The following is a 26,649-nucleotide window of genomic DNA, read 5'->3' as shown; positions in this document are numbered from 1 at the left end:
AATTCTATGTTGATAGAACTAGAAATCAACAGCTAGCTTCTATCTAAAGCACAGCTCAGTGAATGGCATTAATCTCTGCCAGCAATTCCACTACCCCTTCTCTCTCTCTCTGTCTCTCTCTCTCTCTGTCTCTGAAATGGGAAGGAACAGTCATCAACAGTCTGATCATTCCCTCTGAAACCTGACTACTCAAGGTGGTCAAGAAACCATCCCTGACTAGGCCTTACTCAAATCTTGTAACCTTACTTATCTGTTGCATGGGCCTTATTTCTTAGCTTGACCATGTGCCCTCCTTTATCGGTCAGGAGTTATGCCTCTTATTTCTTTGTGTCTCTCCCCATAGCGCCTGGGACATACACATGATGCTAATTAACACAGCTGACTGCCAGTAGAAATCCCTACACTTTAGTGTGTAGACTCCTGCTCATTGTATCAGAGCTCAAGGCTTCCATCCTTCAGGGGATGGTGTCCAGCCTCTGCATGCCCTGGAGATTAGCCATTCCCTTAAACAAAGCCACTGCTACAGGCCTGGAGGAGTGGCCCCCAGAGGACACTATGAGGACCATTATTGGATTGACAGGAAAAGGAACACACGTTTGCTTGAGGATTCAAACTTATATTCCTACCCTAGCCTTCAGCCCACTAATGTGGAGAGAACTAGGGTTCTTACACACAAGTCAGGTTTAAAGAGTCCATATGCATCTGGTTCTCTCATAAAGCCTGAAGGGAGCCTCCATTTTGTCTCCTTGCCTGAGGTGGTGTCATCTTTACAAATAGCTAATCTGAGACTTTCTCAAGTAGACTCCCCACACATTAGCATCAGCCTGATGCAAATGTGGTTAGAAATGTAAATCACTTCTCCACAGTGTGCCCCACTTGTAGAAAATTCAACAATCAAAAATTCAATTTGCCTGCAGGATAAGGCAAAAGGATAAACCTGCAGTACCTATGCATTCCTTGCTTTAGAAAAAGATTAAATGCGGGTCATTTCCTAGAGTTAGTAAAATATTATTTCCACACTATCTTTCCTGGTTTTGTAACTAGGTAAGCATATATTTTTTATCCAAATATAAACTACCTTTGTATTAGATTATTCTCATAACTGATTTATCTAACGATCTGTGTGCGGCAGCGTCTATTAGTTGCCCCTCAACATCCACTCTTCCCTTCTTTAGTATAAAACACCCCTGTCTCCCATTCATGATTTTTAGCTAGGTACGTAGCTGCCTTGAATACAAAGTACATCTTCCAGCCTCCCTGTACCCAGGCATGGCCTCAGACTAAGTTGTAGCCAGTGAGATTTAAATGGAAGTGTGGTGTGGCAGTTAGCAGGACACGTCTTCAGAAGACAACTGGTATGTGCCCTTCACCTTCTTCTTTCCTTTGTTCTTCCTGCTGATGGAAGTGATGGCTGGAGTGGGGACCTCAAGATGGTCTCTAGGGCTGGGCACAGTGATTTAGGCCTGTAATCCAAGCACTTTGGGAGGCTGAGGTGGGTGGATCATTTGAAGTCAGGAGTTTGAGACCAGCCTGACCAACGTGGTGAAACCCTGTCTCTACTAAAAATACAAAAAACAGCCGGGTATGGTGGCGCATTCCTGTAGTCCCAGCTACTTGGGAGGCTGAGGCAGAATCACTGGAACCTGGGAAGCAGAGGTTGCAGTGAGCCAAGATCACGCCACTGCACTCCAGCCTGGGCAACAGAGTGAGATTCTGTCTCAAAAAAAAAAAAAAAAAAAGATGGTCTCTAAAGATGGCATGCAGCAGGAAGCCCATTTCCACCTCTGTTGAGCTGCTTTTAACGTAAAAGTGAATGATGGCTAGGCGCGGTGGGTCATGCTTGTACTCCCAGCACTTTGGGAGGCTGAGAAGGGAGGATCACTTGAACCCAGGAGTTTCAGACCAGCCTGGGCAACATGGTGAAACCCCATCTCTACAAAAAAAAAAAAAAAATGCAAAAAAAAATTAGCCAGACATGGTGATGTGTGCCCATAGTCCCAGCTACTTGGAAGGCTGAGATGAGAGGATCGCTTGAACCCAGGAGGTGGAGGTTGCAGTGAGCTGAGATTGCACAACTGCATTCCAGCCTGGGCAACAAAACAAGACCCTATCTCAAAAAAGAAAAAAAAAGTGAATTATGTTTAAGCTACCTAACCTTAGCCAAACCTGATCCACTAACAGTGAGTGCTAAGTCAACCTAAGGAAGGTTACTGTGTGGAGTATGGAGAACATGTTTCTAGCAAGTTCTAACTCGGGAGGAATGGCCACAGTCCAAATGAAGTCAGGAGTCATACTCACTGCTAAGAGTCAGTCTTTCCTGTAACCCTGCAAACTATGTAGGACCTAAGCCATGGTAGCTCTTTAGATCTCCTGTTGTCTCTGAAAATTAAGCAGTGCATGTGCTTAACAAGAGACTCTCTTGTTCCATGGTCCTTCTAGGACCTACCAGTTAGCTCATCCCAGTTTCTGAAGCTTTCTTACATATGCTCCCTTCCTGGCCTGGCATCTTCCTCAACACCAAGTCACACCTCTCCTCCTTGTGAAACTCTAAATATGCTGCCCTTCATATAAGAAAATAAGACACTAGCTTCATAGTATTTTCAAGTTGTTGGACTAGATCTGCACTGACCTGTTCTCTCTCCCTCAGTCCTGTGCCCGACAGTCTCTCCTAGAAAGTCAGTGGCCAGGACAGCCTACAGGGTAGGCTCAGGGAGAAAACAAAGCCCACCCACTCATCCCTGTCATGGAGGCTCACTGGGATCACTGTAGCTAACTAGCCACAGGCCTGCCACCTCCTCGAGAAGCCACTTTTTGGCCACTCACCTTAATTCCTCACTTTGGAGCCCCTCAGCCCATAAATTTTTTTGTAGTTGGTGTGTTTCTTAAACTTCACTCTTTACCATTACCTGTGTTCTGCTATTGTCACATTTGAAAATAGATGAAATTTAATTTGGGAACCTTTGAACTCCTTTTTTTAGTCTTTTCCCTCGCACTTGCACCAGTTTGCCCATGCCTTCCAGGTACCAGGAAATCACCATTATAAATAGCTTTTATTTATTAGGCACTTAATGATGTGCCAGGCATCGTTCTAAGAGGTTTCCCTGGATTAATTCTCACCATAACCCGTGGGGTTGATACTGGTATTGTCCATTTTATAGAAGAGAAAATGGAGGTACTGAAAGGTAAGGAATTTGCTCAAAGCAAAGTCACACAGTTAGCAGGTGTTGGAGCCAGAGTCGGTCCCCAGAATCTACAGCCCACACCCTGAACCACAATGCAAACTTCCCCCTTCCTCTGCCACCTCAAAGCATCTTTCCAAGCATCTGAGAAGGACACCATGCCACTCCTGCCTCTGCACCTTGGCTTATGCTGTCTCCTGTCTAGAATGCTCTCCCCGACATCTCCTCATCCTTAGAAGGCAATCCCAAATGTCACTTACCTCAGGAAGTATTTTCTGACTCCCTATCATCACAATCCGCTACTTGCTCTGTATGCTCTGGCACTTTCTTTGGTACATTTGCTATGGCTTAAATGTGTCCCCCAAAGTTCATGGGTTTGGAAACTCGATCCTCGGTGCAGTGGGGTTGGGAGGCAGGGCTTAGTGGGAGGTGTGTGGATCCTGGGGCATCACCCTCATGAATAGATTAGTATTGTTTTCTCAAAAGTGGGTTTCTTATAAAAGGATGAGTTTGGCCCCTTTGCACACTTGTGCTTGTTCTCTTTCTTTCCTCTCTCCCTCTCTTGCCTTTCTGTCATGTGACAGTGCAACAAGAAGGCTCTCACCAGATGTCAGCCACTTGATCTTGGGTTTCTCAGCATCCAGAACCATGGGCCAATACATTTCCTGTTCATTATAAAGGATTCAGTCTCAGGTATTGTTACAGCAACACAAAAAGGACTAAGACAACATCTGTTCAATAATCCTGCCAATTCATAATCCTTAGGCCTGCCTCAGAGACTGTGGACAATTTGAAAGCAGGGACCAAGGAAATTCATCTATGAATCCCACTGTGGAATATGTACCTATCAATCAAATTCTCACTAACATGTAAATGGATGATAGGGAATCATCTGTTATCTTTATCATGGGATATTTTATTTTAGAGACAAAGTCCTAAGCCAGGAATTCAAGTTACCATGACAACATTTTCAGAATTAACAAGCAGGAAGAACATTTATTTTCTATATTGGAGTGAGTTTGCTTTACCCCTGAAAGCCATGTGGGGAACCTGCCTACTCATTAAGCTGAATGCATCAACAGCTTGAGTGCCTCCAAAGGAAAGGGACTAGGTCATCTTCTTCTGTATCCCCACACCTGCCACCTTCCACTAAGTACCCAGAACCCAGGAGAAGAAAAGGACTAATACTGGCAGAAAATGAGCTAAACTGAGGTTCCTGGTGACCTGCCCAGAAGACGAAATCCTTTTCTTTTACTGCAACCGTGGCTGCAATTTCCTTGGCTGGCATAGGGCAGAAGTAGGTTATCACAGCATGCCACCTGCCTGTAAGGCCCAGCCAGAAATGTCGTTCAGTCCTTGCCAGCTCATCTCAGGGCCAGAGCTGGGTGAGCTATTATGTGTAGAGAGGCCTCTTCCAAGTGCTCCCCCAGCTATAATTAGAATATTGCAAGGGGGTTTATTTTTAAGAAACACGAGCACTAGGATGGTGATTCACCCTGGTCTGCACTTGCCCAGAACCTCTCATCAGATCCAGGGTTATTATTTTAGACTAATATATTTCTCCAACCCCACCTCCCTGCCATCCTCCTCCAAACAAGGCAAAGAAATGAAAGAATTTTCTTTTTTTAAGGTTCTCAGGCAACATTTTGTTTTAGGGGAAAAAGAGTAGAAAACTTTACTTTGACTCACTTTGCAGGAGGAAGGATATCCACATGCACGGACAGTCCCAGCCTCACCTGTTGTGACGTAAATGGACTCAGAGTGAACTAGGGTGAAAGCTTGATGGCCTGGCCCCAAGGCTACGCTTAACCCCAATGACAGGTCTGCATTCCTGGAGCCAGCTGGACGGAGGCTGCTCAAAGCAGGAGGTAGGCTGGGGAGAACAGGGTGGTGGTTCCACAGAGAAGTTATTCTGTCAAAAATCCTACTACTCTCCGCCACTGCTATCTCAACTTTGACAGCTGCACACCAAGTCCTTCACACTCTGAGGCAGCCTCGGTGCAGAGGAGGAGCTCGGCCTGACCAGATGGTGCCATCTGTGCAGCCACAAGAAGCCTCAGAACCAGAAATTGATGGAGTGGAGACATCACCACATCCCAAGGCTGAACATGCATAGGGGTGTATCTGGGAGAGATGAGGTTTAAGAAAAGAAACAGGACGAGGAGAGGAAGTTCACGGGGTTCCCTCAACCACCCAGTCTCTCTTCCGCATCTCTGACCGAGGGCCATGTCTGGGCACATGTGCTGGCACTCACCCTCACACAGAAACACAAAGGCCAGACTGGCGGTACAGCCTGCAGGCTCGGGAGTCCAGGAAGGCAAGTGTGGGAAAAGTGCCACTCTAAACGTTAGACTCTTAATCCCAGATGTTAAGAGTGTGGAAGAGATTAAACCAGGGGTGCTCTCGGCCCAGCATTTACAAGTTTAAGCAAAGACCCCAGGGCCCCCCTTCTTGTGGAGTCTGGCTGGAATCAGGTCAGACCAGGCCCCGATTTAGGATTCATGGCCTGTCTGGGTAGGCCTCAGAGGCAGAGCATGGCCTTAGCTGGACAGACACAGGGAAAGGGAAGCTTCATTCACACCTGTCACCTTCATTCCAGGCCAGTCCACTCCTCCCTTACATTCCTTGCTTCCCCGGATGGAAGGCACTGCTGCCGGCAGCTGCCAGGGCAGACAGCTGATGTTGCTATGTAAACAGAAGCCTCAGCCAAGACGGATTCAGCCCAGAAGAGATTTTTCAGCCGGTGCCCATCCCTTTGAGCCCTCCCCAGGCAGGAGACTCTGGCCATGGGCCAACTGTGGGAGGTTCCAGGGCACAGTTTCCAGGCTCTGATGTCACTTCTCCTTTCTGGGACAAGAACCCCTCAGCTCTAGGAAACCTCACCCTGTCTGCCCCTGTCTGACCCTAAGTGACCCTGGGGAGCTCACAGAGGCTCCTGGCTCACTCTGCCTGAGGTGGTCTTTTCTGATGAGGCCCATCATTCCATCTTGATTTCTCCAAGCATCCCTGGAGACTCTGGGCCATATGAATTTCCCTGGGGGAACTGACCAGGCAGTCATTGGAGAAGAAACTGCCCTTCACCATCTTGGAGGTTTAGCTTTTCCCTTCATAGCCTTCCTAGTGTTCTTTTTTGTTTGTTTCCCTCTACTTTCTACCCTAAGGAAATCTCCTTTTCCCACTGGGGATATTTCTCATTTGGGATCTAAGGAGAATTACTTCTTGGGCACCAGTCAATGTGATTAGACCATGGAATCAAATTTATTTTCAATGACTTCATTAAACAACCTCTGCCCTTACTCAACCACATGTCTGGACATATGTAATCCTTCCTGACAGAATGGAGCAGGAATTCCATTGTCCAGCTCAAGGCCCTGCAGTGAAAGGAGATGGGCTTTCAGGGCTTACTAACCTCTGGGACCCCCAGGGCATCCAGCAGGGTAGACAAAGTCCGCTGGAGCCATGAACTGCCACAGAGATCAATGATGAAGAAGGGAAATCAAAGAGGAAGAAAAGGGGAGGCAAAGAAAGATGACCAGCAAAGGAAACAGGAGGAGGGACAGCGGGAAAAAAGCAGCCACACAGGGGAGAGAAGATGAAGAGGTTCTCATGGGTCCTCAGGAACACTGGCCTCAATTGAGAAGAATGTTCCACGTGGTCACTCTGGCCGCAAAACCAGAAAATCACTATCTGCTCACTCCAATTCACTCAGGGCCAGGTCATAGGCAGCAGGCCAAGAGTCATGAACTGTCAGAAATGGAAAGGACTTCGGAGAGCGCTGAAGCTTCCCAGCGAGGGCGCCGTTGGCATTTGAGGTGGAACGGTTCTTTATTGGGCAGGGTGGTCCTGGGCGTTGCGGGGCATTTACCATCTCAGGCCCCTGGCCCTAACAAGGAGCTTCCTCACTTACCAAGATGTGAGCAGCAAACACTTCCACCTCCCACCACTTTTCTATCTCTCCTCTCCCAGAGCTGACCCAGTTGAGAACCCCTGGGAACACCCCTCAGTGAAGAGCTGCAAGGGTTCTGAGGCCCAGGGCTGGGAAGGAGTTGGTTTCAGTTCACAGATGGCCTTTGAAACATGAATCTCAACCTCCCTCTTCCTTTCTCTTTACGAACCACAGGAAAAAACTTGACAATTCAGTGTAGTAGGTGCTTTAAACACTCCCAGAGGAGCAGAGTGTGAGAAAGGACCCGTGGGTGGAAGGGTGGGGGAGTCCTGGTTTCCCTCTTGAAACTTGGTCTCAGCAGATGCTAAGCAGTCATCTTCACCTGCCCTCCCACTCAGCTGATTCTTGTCAACCCAGTGACACTGATCCTCCTCTCCAAAGGGATTATTTAGACAAGTGCAAAAATGGAGAGGAATTCAAGGCTGGAAGTCGCTCCAGCTGGAGGGAGGAGGTGGATGGGGATATAATGCCACTAAAATTATCCATGGCAGACAGGGACTGGGACCCCACAGCTGATGGGCCTCTCGCCCGTTATGGTAATTTTCCACCCTTTGGGCCCCTCCCAAGCTTCCTCATGACACCCAACACATTTAGAAATGACGCGATGGCCTTATGTAATGCTGACAGAATAGCACAGGGACAGAGTCACCAAACCCTAGTCCTGGCCATGTTACAGTAAGATTCCCAGAGTTTGTGGAGTGATTGGGTCAAGACCATATTTGTCACTTTCTCATTTCCTCGCCAAAAGCAAAATTACCTGGAGAAAAGCCTGCTTGGTCAAGGCCATGGGTGGAAGCTGAGGAGCTGCTTCTCTCCAAACATACCTCCAGGAACGCGGCTGTCCTGAGTTCTAGTGTGGCAGAATGGCGGGAGCTGGAATCTAGAGAGGGAAGCTGGGGCTTGGCACTCCAGTGCTTGTGGCCTCTCACAGCCCTTCTTCTTATTCTCATGTCCCGCACCTCTCTTCCCTCTCCTCCTACACAGTACTGCCTGCAATCCCTTCCCCAGCCCTGCAACTCAGAAGTCAAAGTTTCGGGGGAATTAGGGAGAGAATCTTCCCTCCTCAAACACCTCAATCCATTTGAAACTTCAGCTGAGAGATGTGCCCTCTAGAGTTCCCTCCCAACCTCCAAGTGCTAGAGAAAGAGAAAAGAAGTGGCAAAGGTTTCTGCCACCAAGAATAACCATGGTCTTACTGGATTTGCTCATACAAAATTGTCCACGGGCACCTACAAGCCAACTGGGCTCTGTGGATGGTCAAACTGTTCCAAGGCCACTCGGCCCTAGTTGCGGGGAAAAAAAAACCCCAAAGACTCTGACCTACTGGGAGCAGTTTAGGAAGGAGGACTTTTGGGAATCAATATTTACCCAGGAGGAAGGGCTCCAGGGCAGGGGCATGAGTCAGGGGGATTCTGAGGCAGGTGGCAGTCACTCTTCACCTTTTTTGAAAAGTTGATGATTTCACTGAACCATGAGCCATCACCTCCGTGCTCCTGGGGCTTTCCCGACTGGGGCTGGGATTGACTTTGGGACGTGGAGGGAGGAGGGTGATGGAAGAGAATTCCCCTTTTCCTGCAGGTCTTCCTTCCTGACCTCGAGTGACCGACCACTCCCTTCCCCAGTCTTTCTCCCCATTCCCAGGCCCGCTCTGATGTGCCGGCAGGGTAGGAGGGGAGCGGGAGAGTGGATAGCTTTGCACTCACAACTGACGCAGTCTAACAGCTGTCCTCTGCAGGCGCAGGGGTGGTCACTTGCCTTGGCTGCATGATAAAGTAGTCAGAGGTTAGTGTATGGGCATGGCCTAGGGGATGAAGGACCGGAGGCCCGGTCTGGCCCCCAGGAGAGTGAACAGTTGGGCCCCTCCCAGAATGACTTCACTGGGGCCCAAACATGGGAGCCAGCGCAGGGTCAGACCCCCTAACTTCGCTTCCACAACCTCATTATCCAGAGATCCAGGCGACACTGGACAAGGCTGAGCCCCTAAATCACACCCAACGGCTTTATCTGACCCTCTCAGCAGACCCAGTACTTTCAGCCAGTGACTGTTATTTTTCAGGGTCAACCGCCAACTCAGTTTTCCCATTCTGATTCATCAAACACAGGTGGAGGCCTGCGGCTGAAGCAAACGGTAGCTGTCAAAGTGTGGTCCCCAGACCAGCAGGATCAGCATCATTAGAAACACCAGTTCTCAGGCTCCATCCCATATGTGCTGAATCAGAAGCTCTGGGAAAGGGGTCCAGCAGTCTTCTGTTTCAACAAACCCTTCAGGTGATGCTGGTGCACACTCAGAGGTAAGAACAGGACTGCAGGGCCTATCTATCTGTCCTCAGCTGGGCCCTTTCTTCAACTCCTTCACTGGCAGGATAAAGGCCACTTAAGGTATAGTCCTTCAACTTCTACCTCCTCATGTATGTCAAGCTCTCCCTAATGTCCCCCCCTTCCTCTGCCCTACCCTCTCCCCCACCCACCACCTTCTAAGCCCTCTCTGTAGCGTTCCATACCATGTGACCCCAGCTGCTCATATATCTTCCTCTATTAATCCCTTTGTTCTTGAACATTCATTTCTTTCTCCTGGTTATTTTCTCTGTGTGTCCAAAGACACTCTGGTCTCTTCCAATTCTAGAAAGACAAAAGCCCCAGGAGAACTCTACAGAGTTTACAAACTACCTAGAATAATCTGCTCTAAGTCCTCTGTCCCCTTACGCAGGTGAGGCACAGAGACGCAGCTTGCTCAAAGCCACAAGCTGGTTCATGGCAGAGCTGGAGTCAGAAATCAGGTTGCTGCAACTCTGTTCAGGGCTCCTTCTTGATAAATGAATCCTGGCCTGCATCAGCTCCATCAGCTCGCACTCTCACTCCCTTTCACAGGCTGGTTCCTCAGCCTCTCAACACTGCCTCTTTAAATGTCACCCCAGTCCATAGCGCTTCTCCTTCCCCCACTACTTTCCCTCCTTCCTCTTGAAGCCCACCCCTCCTCACCTTGTTGCGGCCACTTCTCATAGTTTTTGAAAAGCTTATGTTTTCACTGCTGAGCCCTGAGCCATCACCTCTGTGCTCCTGTGCTTCCCCCAGTGGGGCTGGGGTCGACTCCGGGGCATGGGGGACAGAAGGTAATGGAGGAGAATGCCCTCTTCCTGCAGGTCTTCCTTCCTGACCTCAGGCAACCACTCCCTTTCCCTGGTCTCTCTCCCCATTCCCAGGCCCACTCTGGTGTGCCAGATGGGCAGGAGGGCAGAGGGCAAGTGGTGCCTCAACACCGGAAGGTAGCTTTGCGCTCACGGCTGCGGCACTCTGACAGCTGTCTTCTGCAGGCGCAGGTGCACTCACAGTCCTGATCCATCCTCTCCCTCTCTGACTGTTCCTTTTCCATCTTCTGTTCTGGCTCTTTTTCTTGGGCTTCCTCAGGGCCTTGTCATCACTTTTTTTTTTTTTTTTTTTTTTTTTTTACAGGGCCTCACTCCTTCACCCAGACTGGAGAGCAATGGTGCTATCCAGGCTTGAATTGCCAGGCGCAAGCAATCCTCCCATCTCAGCCTCCCAAGAAGCTGGGACTACAGGCGTGCATCACCATGCCTGGCTAATTTGTTGTTGTAAAGGCAGGGTCTCCCTATGTGGCACAGGCATGCTGGTCTCAAATGCCTGGACTCATGCAATTATCTCTCCTTGGCCTCCCAAAGTGTTGGGATTACAGGCGTGAACCACCATGCCCGGCCATTTCTTTTTTCTCTTCTTTCTTTGCTCACAGACTTATCTGGCTGTCATTTCAGCTGGCAATTCTAAGTAGATGGCTCCAATACGACTTTTATCCCCCAGCTTCCTCAAACTCCAGGTCTGCATTTTTAGCAGCTCCCCTGATGCCAAAGATGCACCCCACATCCCATCATCCAAACTCAAACTCTCCTTCCTCCACATTTCCCAAACCAGCCACCAGCACCTCCTGACTCCTGACATCATCCTGTTACCATGGTTTCTAAGATCTTTACCATCCCCTCGCATTTATGGTCACGTTTCCTGGTTAAAAACTCAACATGGCCCTGTGAATGCAAAGTCCCTGTGGATCCAAGTAAAATGGATCCACCAAGACTAGTCTTCAAAATCAATGGCCACCATTCTGTGCAGGAATCCATTGCCAGGCGGAATGCTTGGGCCTTCATGTCCTCTGGATTCTAGAGTCTAAAGGGAATGGCAGGCTTTTATAGACTCTGCTCGACATTTGCTGAAGACTGGGAGCTCCTCAGGGAATGACTCAGCCCTCCTTGGGCAAAACAGATAATAAATCAGACAAAATCAGTTGTTTCATGAGCAACTTGCTATTGCTGGGTCACTCACTCTATGCTAAATGACCCTCTGGGAAGATTTCTATGTTCATTGTCCTCTGAGACAACCGCTACTTTATGCAGTGACAGCAGTTAATTGATGTTTGAATCAAAGACAGAGAGAGAGATAGGGTAAGGGCTAAGGTTAGGGGTCAAGGGTCAAGGGCAGTGGCCAGCATCAGGGGGAGGATTGGGGTCAGGAGGTCGTGTGTGAAAGGTTGGAAGCCATCCTGCTCCCTACAAGGACAAACCTATGCCGAAACTATTCTCATCTTCAGCCTCTCTTGCTACCAGGAACACCTGACCTCTCACTGCTTCACACCTCACACCCTCCTTTCCAACCCAGAACGACAGCCATTGTCACCAAGGCCCTCGTGGCAGTACCTGCTGAACCCAGGACTGGCTGTAGGACGTGGAATGGGGCAAGTAAAGAACCTTCCTTGGAAATGAAAGTACTTCGTCCCGTCCTGTTCTTCCGAAAACAGAACCCTCCCTGACTCTGCCCTGCCACCTCCCAGAATCAGAGGACCTGGGTTTCGGCCCCATTTCTCACTGACCAGCTACAGAACTCACTACAGGATAACAAGCCCTTTTTGTGTCCTGGTTTCTTCACCTGAAAACAAAACTTGTAAAATGTTCCCTGCTTACTGTACAGGATTGATGTGATGATGATAATGTGCTTGTGTGAAAGCAGTTCACTGCTGACAAGTCACTCTCGTTACATCATCTACTTGGATCTTCACAAACCACCGTGTCAGATAGGCAAGGAGAGCATCTGATACTCTTTCATGGAGGAAGAAACCAAGGCTCCCGGAGGAGGAAGGATGTGCCCAGCTGCACAGCTAACACGTGGCAGAGCTGGGATTCAACCAAGGCCCCTGTGCACTGTGCCACATGGTCCCAGCACGGCAAGAGGCTGGGTGACACAGCATGCTGCTATTATTAAGAAAAGCAGTATTTTTTCCCAGGATGGCTATAGTTCAAATATTTGCCAGCGGATTATCACTGGTGAATTTGGGCATCCCCAGCATCTCCAATCTGTCATTGCTTAAGTGGGTTATTTTGATCTAAGAAGTAGATGTGGGATCACTGGCCTCAGGGCTGAAACGGAGACGGTAGAGTTAGCCAAGGAAGAAGATGAGCCGGTGGGTGTTTCTGATGCCACCATCCACCGATGGTAATCACACTTTCTGCTGGGTACAGAGGACTACAGAATTTTAGGAAAGTTCATAAATTCTAACAATCCCATTTTATGGGTGAGAAAACTTACGCCCAGAAAGATAACAAAGACATCCCCAAGCAGTTGCGCCGGTTCCAGCCCCAGGTTTCCTAATTCTAAGTCCAAGGCTCCCTCTGGACCACCTGCATTTCAGGCTATTCTTCACCTCATTCTGCCTGGGGCTTATCCCTCTGTTTGTGTGCAACTGACAGCAGAGAAGTGGCAATGGGGGTGATGTGCACAGTGGATCCTTTTCCACAGACATCCCCTGAATGAGGGGCAGTCCTCCTGGAGATTGCTGTCAGGTTCAAATGCCAGGCCCAAGACACAGCTTTGTCCCCATGGGCCAGGACAACCCCTTGAATGTTTGTGTTGGGCTTTGAGTTGGGGAAGAGGAAATATTACTCACGACTTGTCTCGCCGGCCGAGTCTCCTCGGGGGACTTGCCTGTCTCCTTCTGGGGGACAGGGATTTTCCCCGGCTTCTCACTTGGGTCGGAGAGTGAGCACTTGCAGGTTTCAGGATCTGAAGGAGATGTGAGGAGTTAATCACCCTGGTTCCTAAAGGATCTCCACCCTCAGGTATTCTTCCAGCACCACATCCCACCCCCCAGCGCAATCATGATGCCATGGTTTAGAAGGCATTGAGCAGGAAGACTTCTAAAAAAGGAGGCTGGAGACAAACACATTCCTCTCTCGTCCTGTACTGTCAAGCAGCAAGGGCACCACTTCCAAGACGGATATACAGATGGCCACATTGTGCTCCCTGTGCCATGTAGAGAGAGGAACACAGCCCAGTGCCTCAGTCTCCCCGGGGCTGTGTTTGTTTGCTTGGCAAGTTCCTCTCCTCACGAAGGCAAAGTCCCATCTACATTGCCCCAGAAACCAGCTTGTTCTTCCTCTGATGCTCCCATCCCACACATATGACAGAATGGTTTTAATTGATCAGGAATCTCCACTCCAGGTCCTGCAGAGTGAAGATGACAAGTCCACAAGTGCTAAACATAGCCAGGCCTGAAGTCAGCATAATCCTTTTCTCTTAGTGACTGCACAAGCCCTGGAGGGACATGGACAAGCGGGAATCACATCACTTTGGAGGTAAAACTGAGAGGGAGAAGAGGGTCGTATGAGTATAGTCTATATAAGGCCGGCATATAAGGTTTTCCAGGTTTTAATACTGAAAATCTCATGTCCTGGGAAAACCCGCAGTTCCAGGCAAACTAGTACAATTGGTCACCCTATTACATCGACAAAACAGAACAAACTAGCGCTTCAATATAAAATGACTAACACTTTAGATCTGATTTAGATCTGTCACATCTAAATTGATTTTAGATGGCTTTCTTTGCAGTAGTATATGCAAAGAGAGACTTTAACCTCAAGAAATTTTTGACCATCCTAGAAAAATGAGGCCTGGAGCAAGAGGCAGAGAGAAAGGAATGGGAGAAGAGCTCTCCTACATGGCTTCCTTGTCTTCCCAGCACCCACCTTCATTCTCATGTCCCTGGCGTATTTCTCCAGCTCCTTCCTTATGTCAGCCCTCAGCATCTTTGAGACGTTGAGGACCAGCTGCTTCCACTCAATGGGCTGGAAGCTATGAGGCTCATGGGGGACGTACAGCCCAATCTTGACCTTCTTGACTGTGTGCAGGTATTTCTTGTAGGAGTCCTCAAAGTCAAAGATGAGGTCACTCAGAGTCCGAAAAGTCAGTGGCTTATCCATCAGCTCAGCCCTACGGCTCATGCCCAGTGAGCCATAGTGGCCATTGCAGTAAATCCCCAGCACAACGTGGTGAAAGTAGTTTCCTGAGAAGTAGGTTTTAAAGCTGATGGGGAACCGCTCGATGGAAGGCTGTCCATTGGTTAAGTAGCTTAGACAATCTGAGTCAAGGAAGAGAAAGGAGACCTTGAAAATTCGGAGCCTGGATGCAAAGGAAGGGAAAGTGTCCCAAAGGGGTCAGTGAGTCCATCCCCCTGCCTCTGAGCAGGCCCACATCTAACTTTTCCAGACTAATCCTTTTATAAAGGATTCACTTGTTATCTTTGACTATCTACTATATGTTGTATATCCAAACCAAGTTAATATGAGACAAAAAGAAAAACTTGTCATTTTCTTCAGTAATTACATACATGCAAAACAAAACAATAACAAGGCACTTTTTCCTCTGCTCCCAGGACTCACACAGGCTGCACCCCGGCCTGGAACAGCCTCATGACCATCCCTTCCCCTCTCCTGGGTGTCATGCCTCCCTGACCTTCCTCGTCCTAGCTTAGGTATTCTTGCTCCCCGCCCCACCCCAAATCAATTGGTAAAGCCTTCGGACCTGGAGCAATTGGCAATGCAGAGGGAGGTGGCAGGGAAGTGTGAATGCAGGCAGGGGAGTATAACCTGAGCTTTTCCAGGGAAGGGGGAGCAGCAGCACCAAGCCTGGGATCATCTTTCCAAAACATACAAGAACCCCCATGGCACTTGGTGCTTCCCCATCCTGTATTGTAATTGTTTGTATCTTGTGAGGGCAGGGGTTGTGTCTCACATCCTGGCATCCCCTGGGCACAGCACTGGCCTGGTACATAGACGGGCTTGTTTAATGCTTACAGAAAGAATGAACCTTGGATCATGGATGCGCACTGCCTTACACTTAAAAGGGCTGCTCTTGGTGCAGAGCTAATCCAAGTGTCCTGAAGAGAAGGATGCTGACAGAATCCATCCACAGCACTGGTAGCAGCCTTGTCCTCTGCCCTCGGTTTAATCACGGATGGCTCCACTCTCTAAAAATGTTTTGTACCTGCTTTCTCTTCACTTTATCATGTGAGATCAACTGGCAGTTAGGGAGTGAAATCACATCCTTCTGAGTCCTCTTACATAAATTCCTAGCTGCTTTCTGGGGCAAGTTCTCTGGGGCTGGAACAAGGGCATTCCTTAGCTGCTTAAGGCAGTGTGACAAACACTTACCCTGAGCGTCTGCTGTGCCCGACAGCCTGCCAGGTAGGGCTGTGGAGCCAAAGGTAAGAACACAGCCCTTCTCCGGAGGTCTGGTGGGAGATGGACTCAGAATGCACACAATGTGATCAGTATGGCAATTCCTCAAATAATTCAATAGGATTACCCTAGGACTTGGCAATTCCACTTCTGGGTGCATACCCAAAAGAATTGAAAGCAGCGACCGCAATAGGTATTTGTACACCCATGCTCTGAACAGCATTATTTGCAATAGCCAGAAGGTGGAAACAACCCAAATATCCATCGATGGATAAAGGGATGAACAAAATGTAGTGCATACATGTAATAGAATTTATTCAGCCCCATAAAGGAAGGAAATTCTGCAATGTGCAGAATGAGCCTTGAAGACATGCTGAGTGAAATCAGCCAAATACAAAAGGGCAAATATGGTATGATTCCACTCATCTGTGGTACCTGGAGTAGCAAGTGCATAGAGACAGCGAGTAGAATGGTGGTAGGCAGGGGCTGGAGAGGGAAATGGGGAGTACTGTTTAACGGGTATGGGCTTTCATTTCTGGGGAGGAATGGTGGCCTTTTTTTTCTTTTTTTGAGACAGAGTCTCACTCTGTCACCCAGGCTGGAGTGCAGTGGTGCGATCTCAGCTCACTGCAGCCTCTGCCTCCCAAGTTCGAGCAATTCTCCTGCCTCAGCCTCCTGAGTAGCTAGAATTACAGGCACCCGCCACCATATCCGGCTAATTTTTGTATTTTTAGTAAAGACGGGGTTTCACAACGTTGGCCAGGCTGGTCTCGAACTCCTGACCTCAGGTAATCCTCCCTCCTCGGCCTCCCAAAGCGTTGGGATTACAGGCATGAGCCACCGCGCCTGGCCGGAATGGTGGTCATTTTGCAGAGCATTATGAATGCACTTAATGTCACTGAACTGTGCACTTAAAAATGGTTAAAATGGTAAATTATGTTATAATTTATCACAATAAAAACCAAAACACAATGTGAAGTGTGCTATAAGAAAGGCAAGCCTAGCAACCTCTGGGTGGACAGAGGAGGGGCCTCAGCAGAGTAACACTGGAATTCATCTTACAGGATAAGTAGTCAGCCAGGTGGAGAAGTGGGGAGGAGACAAGAGAGAGCACCAGTCCCTCATGTCATGAGTAACTGATCTTGAGGATTTCTCCCATCATGACATCAACTGGTAAAGCCTTGGGACCTGGAGCAACTGGGAATGGAGAGGGAGGTGGTGAGGTAATATGGAGGCAGGCAGGGGAGTAACCTACATTTCCAGGGAAGCGGGAGCATCAGTGCCAAGCCCAGGATCATCCTTCTGGCATCCAGCCTCCTGGGGCTATTCCTAACCTGCCTCTCATAATGAACCTGTTTCTTTAATAAACCACAGTGCTTTAGTACCACAAGAAAGCCCCACCATAGCCAGTGAGGCCCCCCAAAATACCTGCCATAGTTCACAAGATAATTTGGAAGCAAAGATCTACCTTTCTAGCATGCATGTAAAGCATGCGCATGCCCTTACGCAAGATAAAAAAAAGTGGCTCAGAACTAACGAATCCTGAACTCTGGGCCAAAGTCAAAAAAACAGAAAGCAAGGAAGGACAGGCCGATGGACACAGGCATCCAAGCAGCCAAGCCAACCAGTTTCAAAGTTGTCGAGCCAGGACCTGCAGAAGGGCCTGTGGGAGACACAGACGGACGAACCCATTCGTATCCTTCACTATCCCCGAGTGGAAAGCAGGACCCAGGGATGCTGACAAAAGCAAAGAGAAAAGACAGAGATGCTGTAACTTTTAGAATCCAGGTCTGTTTGGGAGGCTGAAGCGGGCAGATCACCTGAGGTCAGGAGTTCGAGATCAGCCTGGTCAACATGGTGAATCCTCATCTGTACTGAAAATACAAAAACTTAGCTGAGATCATGCCACTGCATAGCCTGGATCACAGACCGAGACTCCGTCTCAAAAAAAGAATTCGGGCCAGGCGCAGTAGTTCACGCCTGTAATCCTAGCACTTTGGGAGGCTGAGGCAGGCGGATCATGAGGTCAGGAAATTGAGGCCATCCTGGCTAACACGGTGAAACCCTGTCTCTACTAAAAATACAAAAAAATTAGCCGGGCATGGCGGCGTGAGCCTGTTGTCCCAGCTGCTGGGGAGGCTGAGGCAGGAGAATGGCGTGAACCCGGGAGGCAGAGCTTGCAGTGAGCCGAGATCTCGCCACTGCACTCCAGCCTGGGCGACAAACCAAGACTGTCTCAGAAAAAAAAAAGAAGAATTCGGGTCTGTGTTTCCTGTCTGTGTGCAAGAGTCAAATTTCTCTGAGTTCAGCAGTGTGAACTGAAGCTCTCCACCTTCCCGCACTTTTCTGAAATGTCAGAAGGATAAGAACAAATGAAAACCATGAGCACACTGTCTCTGATTTGGACAGGCTCAAAGGCTGTTCCTGGGTCTATCCCCACAATTCGAGAAGGTTGTGGGTGATTCCAATGGCATGATGCTGGAATGTATAAAATTGTGCATGGATGAGACTATTGTGTAAGGGAGGTGGTCATTTCAATGACCTAAATCCAGAGGCACTCAGACACCCCTCAACAAAGAGTCTGAGGTTATCTTGTCTATCTCATGAAGGGCCTGGGCTTATGTTCCCCTTCATTGATCTCTTCCACCAGCAAATCCCCAGCCAATTATCTGCCCCCATTAAACTTGCAGGAGGCTTCGCTGAACAGCTGTGGCTGACTCCTGCCACTAAAGAGTAGGGGCCCTGGGCCATCTGCTGCCCCGACCCCCATTCCCAGCCTCCTGCTGGGTTCCCCAGGCACATATTTCATCTCCTTTGTGGGAAACAGGGAGGAGGATGACAAGAGGGTTGGAGAGGGACCTCAGTAAGTTTCAGGTTTCCATTTTTTAAATGTCAGCCAAGGCACCTGTGGTCAGTCTGGTTTCAGATCAGGCCTGCAAGTGTTCCACAGACTGCAAAGAGGCACAGAGATTCTCCTTCCCACAAAGATGTCCAGGAAACCCAGAAAACAGACTAGACCAATCCTCCTGTCCCCAGTCTTATTCTGAGCCACGTCCTTCCACTGACCTCTCCATCCCCTTTCTCTCCTGGTTTTCTTTCTACCTCTCTGACTTTCCTTCTTAAGTCTCTGTCACGGGCTCTTTGTGCCAAACTAGACCAAAAAATACTGATTTCATCTTTGATCTTTTTCTCTTCTCACTTATTGAACAGTAAGCACAACCTCCTAATCACTGCTCCTAAATTCGCATTTCCAGTGCAGACTCCCCTGTGAGCTCCACATTGCAAATACCTCATTCCGACATCCCACAAGGCACCTCAAATTTAACATGACCAAATCTGAGCTCATCTTTCCCTAAATCTGATCCTCTCCTTGAAGTCCTTCCCTTGTGGCATTATCATGCAAGCCAGAAATGTGGAGTCACTGCCTTTCTCCAATAACTCCTCCCATCTAAGCAGTCCCCCAGTGGTGGTGATGATGTATGCCTCCATCCCTTCCCTCCACCTTCACTGGCACTGTCTTAGTTCAGGTCTGCATTGACACATATCCTTTCTCTGCCACTGTCATTCCTCCAGCTAATCCCGCAGTCGATTGCCCAATTCAGAAACCTGGAGATGTTGACTCCTTCCTCATCAACTCCTGCATCTAGCTGGCCTGCAAGTCCTATACATTCTATCTCCTTGACAGCTCTTCAAACCATTCCCTGAAATCCATTCCCATCCCCAGGGCCATGAGTCTAGCCTCACCATTCCCTTATGTAACAGCTCCCAATGGGCTTTGCTGATCCAGCCCAGCCTTTCCCAATCCATCCTTCAGCCTGTCCTTTGGAGAACTACCTCTCTAGAGCATATACCTAAGCATGCCGCACCTCTGCTTCAGAGCTTTCATCTGGGTTGCCCGTTGCCTTTTGGAAAAAAGTTATTTCTCAGCACAGCGCTCAAGGACCTAACTGATCTTGCCTGGGACCATCTCTCAAGCTCCTGTCTTGCAGTGTTTCCTTTTCCACTGTCCCTTCCAGCCATCCATCCCACAGGACTTCGGAGCATCTTTGCTCTTCTATCTGATCGTGGCAGATCAGGCTCAAAGGCTGTTCCTGGGTCTATCCCCACAATTTCAAAAGGTTGTGGTTGATTCCAATGGCATGATGCTCGAATGTATAAAATTGTGCAGGGATGAGACTATTGTGTAAGGGAGGTGGTCATCACCACCAATATATTGATGCCATCACGGTTTCTCTGCACCATATTCCTCTCAGGCTGAAGAGCTGGGAGTCTGGTGAAAAATGGAACAGAAAGTGTGGGAGAAGCTAGACCCTTGTTTTAGCTGTAGGTTCTGTCAAGTCAGGATACACTACCACTGCTTGGTCTCCTCCACACGCCACTCTTAGAATTTTCCCTGGCAGGCCAGGCGCGATGGCTCCTGCCTGTAATCTCAACACTTTGGGAGGCTGAGGTGGGCAGATCGCTTGAGCTCAGCAGTTTGAGACCAGCCTGCTGGTGAAACATGGTGAAACCTCATTTCTACCAAAAATACAAAAAAAAAAAAAAAAAAAAAAATCATCTGGGCATGGTGGCATGTGCCTGTAGTCCCAGTTACTCAGGAGGCTGAGGTCAGAAGGTCACTTGAGCCTGGGAGGCAGAGGTTGCAGTGAGCTGAGATCACATCACTGAATTTTCAAAGACTTTTCCCTGGAGATGGGTTTGGATACTAGCACTCTTGGCTCTGATTGCATTTCCCCTTGACTGTCTTTCCTGCTGCAATGTCATATTAATGCAAAGAACAGCCACATACACACTCTCTCTAGTCCCTCCAAGTTAGAATTCTCCTTGTGATTAGTGAGTCTGCAAGGTCACTGGCCTGAGAGCTGGACCTGATGGAGGCTGCAGCTCACAGGTTAGACTAATATTGGTCCAAGAAGCCAAGCATTGATTTGGTTCAATTTTACATGGTGAAAGTTAAAGAGATGAACCAGAGGAGTTTGACACTTTCCTCAAAGGACATAATGGGCATCATCTCTGCAAATTTACAATGTTAAAGGCACAACCAGCCCCATTGTGAAGCCGCCTTTATGGAGTAAACTAAGCATACAAAACTTAAAGGATACATGCCCAGGATGACAGCTTCAAGGCATTTGATAGGCAAGGACTCTCGAGTCATTTCTTTTGCTGTTTCCATTAACCTGTAGGATAAAGCACGGCAGAGGATCTCAGAACCTATTTAATTACACACTCGGTCAGTCTGTCAATCCATCAGCATGCCTGTCCCCACACCAGGAACCATGCAGGAGCACGGAGGGAAAAGGGAGAAGTCGTCTCACAGGAAGGCACCAAAGCACAAGAGGTAATTCCTGGAGTTAGTGCCAGTATTCCATAGCACCCTCCCAATGCCCCAGGATGGGGCCATTACAATAGAACAAATAAAGGAAGCCTCATGAGGCAGAGTTTACAAGCCTCCTCCACCCTGGAAGTTAGAATTCACCACTGAGCTCCGCCGTCAGAGTTGCTCAGTCCTCAGTCCCACCTCCAACCTGGCCCTGGGGCACCCTCCACCTCCACCCCTTACAGACTAGGATACCTGAGCCATGGGCTACGGAAATAGAGGTTGGAAAGGAAGCTGGCAGCTCGAAGGTAGGAGAGAGGTCACCTGGCCCATAGATCATGCACCACTTACCCGCTCAGCGGTCTCATTTTCCTAATTTCAAAGAACTGGGTCCCTGTGTGATTATATCTGTGTAAAGTATGTAAAGGGAAAGTGACAGAAAACTCCAAAGGTCCCAGTAATGTGGCAGAGAAAGCTATGCATTCTGATTTCTCAATGAGATGAGGATGTGAGGGCTTTCAGAAGTCACCAGCACCCAGAAGGTAGCTAGTAGCCTCTAACTCCTCACTATCCTGCCCTGGAAATCTAATTTCTAACTTAGGCTTCAAAGTACCATGGACCTTTGTAATAGCTCTTTTCAATCTGCTCTGTATTCTGGGTAGTTGACTATTTGTCTTAATTCACCTACTAGACTACAAGCTCTTTGAGAGCTGGTACTATTCTTTTTTTAAAAAAACAATTTTTTTAAGACATGATCTTTCTATGTTGCCCAGGCTTCTCTTGAACTCCTGGGCTCAAGTGATTTTCCTGCCTCAGCCTCCTAAGAAGCTGGGACCTCAGGTATACACCACCATACCTAGATAGAACTATTCTTTCATTATCTTTATATCACCCATAAAATCTGGCAGAAGGCCAGGTGCAGTGACTTATGCCTGTAATCCCATTGGGAGGCTGAGGCGGGTGGATCACCTGAGGTCAGGAGTTCGACACAAGCCTGGCCAACATGGCGAAATCCAGTCTGTACTAAAAACACAAAAATTAGCCAAATGTAATGGCATAGGCCTGTAATCCCAGCTACTCAAGAGGCTGAGGCAGAAGAATCACTTGAACCTAAAAGGCGGAAGTTATGGTGAGACAAGATCTTGCCACTGCACATCAGCCTGGGCAACATAGTGATACTCTGTCTAAAAAAAAAAAAAAAAAAAAACCTGGCAGAAACCCAACATATGCAAGTTAACAAATGTTACTAAATGAATGAGGAATACATGAATGGATGGATGAATATATGGATGGATGGAAAGGTGGATGGATGAATGAGTGGATAGATGGAATGGAAGGGTGGATGGGGACGGATGGAAGCAAGGATGAAAGGGTGGATTGTTAGCAGTAGGGCTTTTCAGTAGTGCATAGACTCTGTAGCAGGGCTTACTGTGGAGATGTCACTTTTTTTCATGCCTGTGCTGGCACTTGGCATTGATTACTACATCTGAGAAGCTGCACCATTATTCACTATCTGGGATTTAGCTGACTACCCAGAAGGTCTCAGGGACTGACCAGCTTGCACCAAGTTGTTCTGAAGGAGATGGAGAGTTCCCTGATGCCGTGCTCTCTGAGGACTGGGTTTTGATTTTTCTGAGCCTAATGAGAAGTTGCTTTGTAGGTTTTGCTCTTCTGCCTCAAACAAAAGCCTATAGGAAAAGTGCACATCGGGAAGGTGCTAATGAAGCCTGAACTTCTATGCCCAGAGCTGCTGCAGGCCAGGTGGGGGTGGAAGAGTCAATGGGTGCCCCACAGTGACAGGGGTGCCTAGCGGCACTTCGATCCCTCCTCAAAAGGGCTGGGATTCCTCTCCTGGCACAGCTGTGCTTGGTCACTCAGATACGAGCACACGTAACCCCTTGAAGAGCTCAGTATAAGCAGATTCTGGGCTCCAGCCCTGAAGAGTCTGATTTCAGGCCGTGGTTCATAACCCCGGATGCTACTCAGAGTCACCTCACCTTAGATGACTGAGCAGGAAGCTCCAGGGTGAGGGCTGGGGGACCTCCCAAGATCACCGGTTTGAGAGTTACTGACCTGGGCCATAAGAACAACAACTAACCATACAGGCTTGCCCAGTTTTTAAAACATACAACATACAAGATCCTAGAGGTAAAAGAGGAACATGAAGGGCTAAATATTCTCATTGCGAAGTGATTTCTTTACCTCGCCAAAAATTTTATACAAGCAACGAGGTTCCTGGTACATAAAGTAGAATTCAGTTGGCGAAAATTCAGTTCTATGCCCAACTTTCCTCCGCTCACATATCTAATTTATACATCTAGTGTAACAAATGAGACAAACGTAGAGTAAAATAATTTTTAAAAAAGTGTACCTGAACGTCTTCTTTCAGTTCCTTAGAGTTAATCATTGAGCCCCTGAAAGTGGGCTGGGGAGAAGTCTGCTCTAAACACGCCCTGAGGGGGAGATACTCACTGAGCCCGAATTTGCTGTTAGAAGGCTTCTCCCCCAATCCAGCAGAGCTCACATGGCACCTCTCTCCAGATCCCCATGCAACACCAGCACTCTTGTTGGTTGCTGCTGAGGATGTCCGAGGGGAAGGCAGGATTTGTCCTTTCCTATCCCCACTGCCAGCTGAGCACGTTCACAGTCAGGACTGACGCCAACCAGTCCCCATATCCTGGCACCTGTCACTGTGACCAGAACAAAGCAGTAGGAAGTCCCAAGGAACTAAATAAAAGTCAGGTCAGCAGGTAGAAAAGTGGGTGCCCTGCCTTCCTCATGCAGTGGCCCCAGTGGGCGGGGGGCTGGGAGCAGGACCCCGCAGCCTGCTGGTGCTTCCCTTCTCTGGCCCTCTCTGCAGTCAGTGATGCTGTTGGTCATTGACCTTCGCAGTCATAATGAGTCAGAGAAGAGAAAAATGGAAAAGCAGATCCTTCAGGGCAACCACGAAAACGTGGCAGAGAATATGCTGTCAGGTTTACAGCAGTGTGAACAAACGATATGTAAAGAACATGGAAATTTGCCCCATCAATGCATTCCGAGTTAAATTCTCTTAACTCTCAGCCAGCTGATCCCTGTGAAGACCATGTCCTAGATAGAAGTGGGGAGTCTTAAAGCCTATAATCCGTTGACTTCAAGTTAAAAAAATAAAAGAGGTGGGGAGGCATTCTAATTGCTGTCACCTTCTAGAATAGCCTATGAGGAGTCAGTCACATCCAGAAAGGGCCAGCTCTTGGGGTCCGGGTCTGCTCTGGCAGGAGTTTGTGCCTTGGGACCATGTGGAACTCCCCATGCGGGTCCCAGAGCGGGGATCAGCACAAACACCAGATAGCCTTCCAAGGGCCAAGGCCGCAGTCTCACTCTTGGAGGCCGGCGCTACCTCCTCCTCCTAATATTGCCTTAGGATTTTACTGGGAAGATGCCATGTTGGGGAGTTGATATCCGTGAAGTGAAAACAGAGAAGCCAATCAAGTAATCTCCCAAATGAGCAGAAATTGGTGTTTTCCGATCTAGTAACACCAAGCCCTGTGGGGGAGGTGCTAGTGTTTGGTCCCTGCAGGGAAGACACAAAAATCCACTGGAAAGATTTTTGCCATAACATAGAATGGAGGGGCTTTTCTGGGACACGTGGGGCATGTGTGCAGTGCCCCCTGAAATCCTTTCTGCCTCAGGGCTGGGTATGGACAGACAAACAGAAAGCCAGTCAATGTGCCTGGGACCTTGTAGAACAGGCTATGTTTTATACATTTACGGAGGAAGGATAGCGGTCCACAGAAGCTTGACCTCCTGGACTGTGTGCTGGGGTCCAGCTTCCCACCTGACTCCTCTGTAAAATACCAGAAGAGGCAGGTGGACCACCCGCTCCTGCCCCTCTGTCCCTACAGCGTTGCTCATGGGAGTTCTCAGAACGGATCTAATCCTGACTGCAAACAACCCGCGGATACGGAGAAGAAAGTGAGCAAACCAGCTGGTCTGAATTCATACTGAACCCAGTGACTTTCTTAGGTCTTCTCCAAGCTCGAGTCGGGGGAGAGGGCCCCCAATCCCAGAAGCTGAACCATTCATGTAGAATCAAGCAGGTCACCAGCCTGGGTCACCTGAGGAAACAAAGGCAGCACCAGGTGGGCCTCTTGTAGATCATGAGCAGTTAGGGATGAGGGCAAAACAGAGAAAGGAAAGGAATGGAGGAGTAGGAGGGAAGAAGGCAATAGGCAGTGGAGGGCTGGGTGTGGTGACTCACACCTGTAATCCCAGCACTTTGGGAGGCCAAGGGGGGCAGATCACTTGAGGTAAGTTCCAGGCCAGCCTGACTAACATGGTGAAACTCTGTCTCTACTAAAAATACAAAAATTAGTCAGGTGTGGTGGCGGATGCCTGTAATCCCAGCTACTCAGGAGGCTGAGGCAGGAGAATCACTTGCACCCAGGAGGTGGAGGTTTCAGTGAACTGAGAGTGCACCAACTCACTCCATCCTGGGTGACAAAGCAAGTCCTCATCTCAAAAACAAGGACAGTGAAGAAGAACAGGAGGAGGGGAATAAAGATGCCCAAGAGAAAGGAAGTGGAGAAAGAGGAGAAGATAGAAGGAAGAGGGGTGCTCAGGGGAAAAAGGGAAAGGACAGGGAAGAGGAGGGAGAAAGAGAAGCCAGAAGGGCTCAAGGGGAACCAGCCTGCCCTATTGGGTCACTGCAATTACAACCTCCACGCACACTCTTTCTAGACTCCCACCTGGGACATCCCTCCATGCCTGGCCTCACCAACCTTAGAGAGCTTTTGATGACCAGCTGGGGACAGATTTGCCACCAGGCTTGCGATCACCATGCCTGTCCCCTGGCTGGGTGTGCTCAGACCTTGGTTGGAAGGATACTGTAGGGTCTTCATGTAATTCTGGATCGACTGGAGCCAGTCTGGGATCGTCATCGACAGCCTGTAGTTTGGGACCTGGGGTATTGAAGGCTGCAGAAAAATAGAGAAGAGGAGGTGTTTATTAAGGAGGCGCTCTGGGGCCCAGCTTCTGGGGACAGGCAGAGGGCTGAAGCCACCAGAGAGAGAGGTGCTCCTGAGAGCCGAAGGCAGCATGGTCACCCTGGCGTGGTTACCTGATTGAGCAGTGCCTCCTCCATGAGGTCTCCCAGGAACAGTGGGTCCATTGAAGCTCTCCCTCTCTGAGTTCCCTCTGAGTCATGGTGGTTCTCTATGGCCCTCCGTGCTGTGTGAACACAGCCTTTTTCCCTACAGGAGCCTAATGCCTCCTTGAGGCGAAGGACTATGTTCTATTGTGTCCCCCTGCCAAGCCTGGCCCAGGACGGACACGAAAGCATTCCATCAATGATTGCATAATGCCTGCTGCATGGCAAATGGTGATCCACTACAAGTGCTCTACTGCAGGGCAACATTTACACAGAATATACAGTGAATGGATGCCGGGTGCCGTGGCTCACGCCTGTAATCCCAGCACTTTGGGAGGCCAAGGCATGTGGATCACATAAGTCCAGGAGTTTGAGACCAGCCTGGGCAACATGGTGAAACTCCATCTCTAAAATTTAAATAAATAAATAAAGTGAATGGTGCCCTAGAGAATTGCAACATGGCACTACGAATGCCGCATCTCAATACTACCTTCCCTGCAACACCCAGTATGTCCCTTTCCCGGAGTCCCACCCCAGAAGGATTAGGGAAGATCCCTCCTCTTGCC

The 26,649-nt window shown here is 48.8% G+C and overlaps 1 protein-coding gene across 13 annotated transcripts in view; it reads right to left on the bottom strand.

Moving 5' to 3' along the window:
* VASH2 (vasohibin 2) overlaps positions 1-26,649 on the bottom strand; it is a 55,180-nt gene that overhangs the window by 4,447 nt on the left and 24,084 nt on the right. For 5 of the 13 annotated variants that reach the window (XM_055235193.2, XM_063613895.1, XM_055235188.2 and 2 more), the window contains 5 exons: positions 25,822-25,910; positions 21,307-21,363; positions 20,741-20,815; positions 14,148-14,529; positions 13,070-13,185 (listed from right to left, as the gene is read on the bottom strand). In XM_055235193.2, coding sequence (XP_055091168.1) covers positions 13,070-13,185; positions 14,148-14,529; positions 20,741-20,815; positions 21,307-21,363; positions 25,822-25,874 — 683 coding nt within the window. In that variant the 5' untranslated portion in view covers positions 25,875-25,910. The other 8 variants (XR_010114774.1, XR_010114775.1, XR_008649754.2 and 5 more) reach the window with 7 other exon arrangements.

The sequence above is a fragment of the Symphalangus syndactylus genome, chromosome 19, assembly GCF_028878055.3.
Source record: "Symphalangus syndactylus isolate Jambi chromosome 19, NHGRI_mSymSyn1-v2.1_pri, whole genome shotgun sequence".
Taxonomy (NCBI): Eukaryota; Metazoa; Chordata; class Mammalia; order Primates; family Hylobatidae; genus Symphalangus; species Symphalangus syndactylus.
This window is presented reverse-complemented; position numbering and strand designations above follow the sequence as displayed.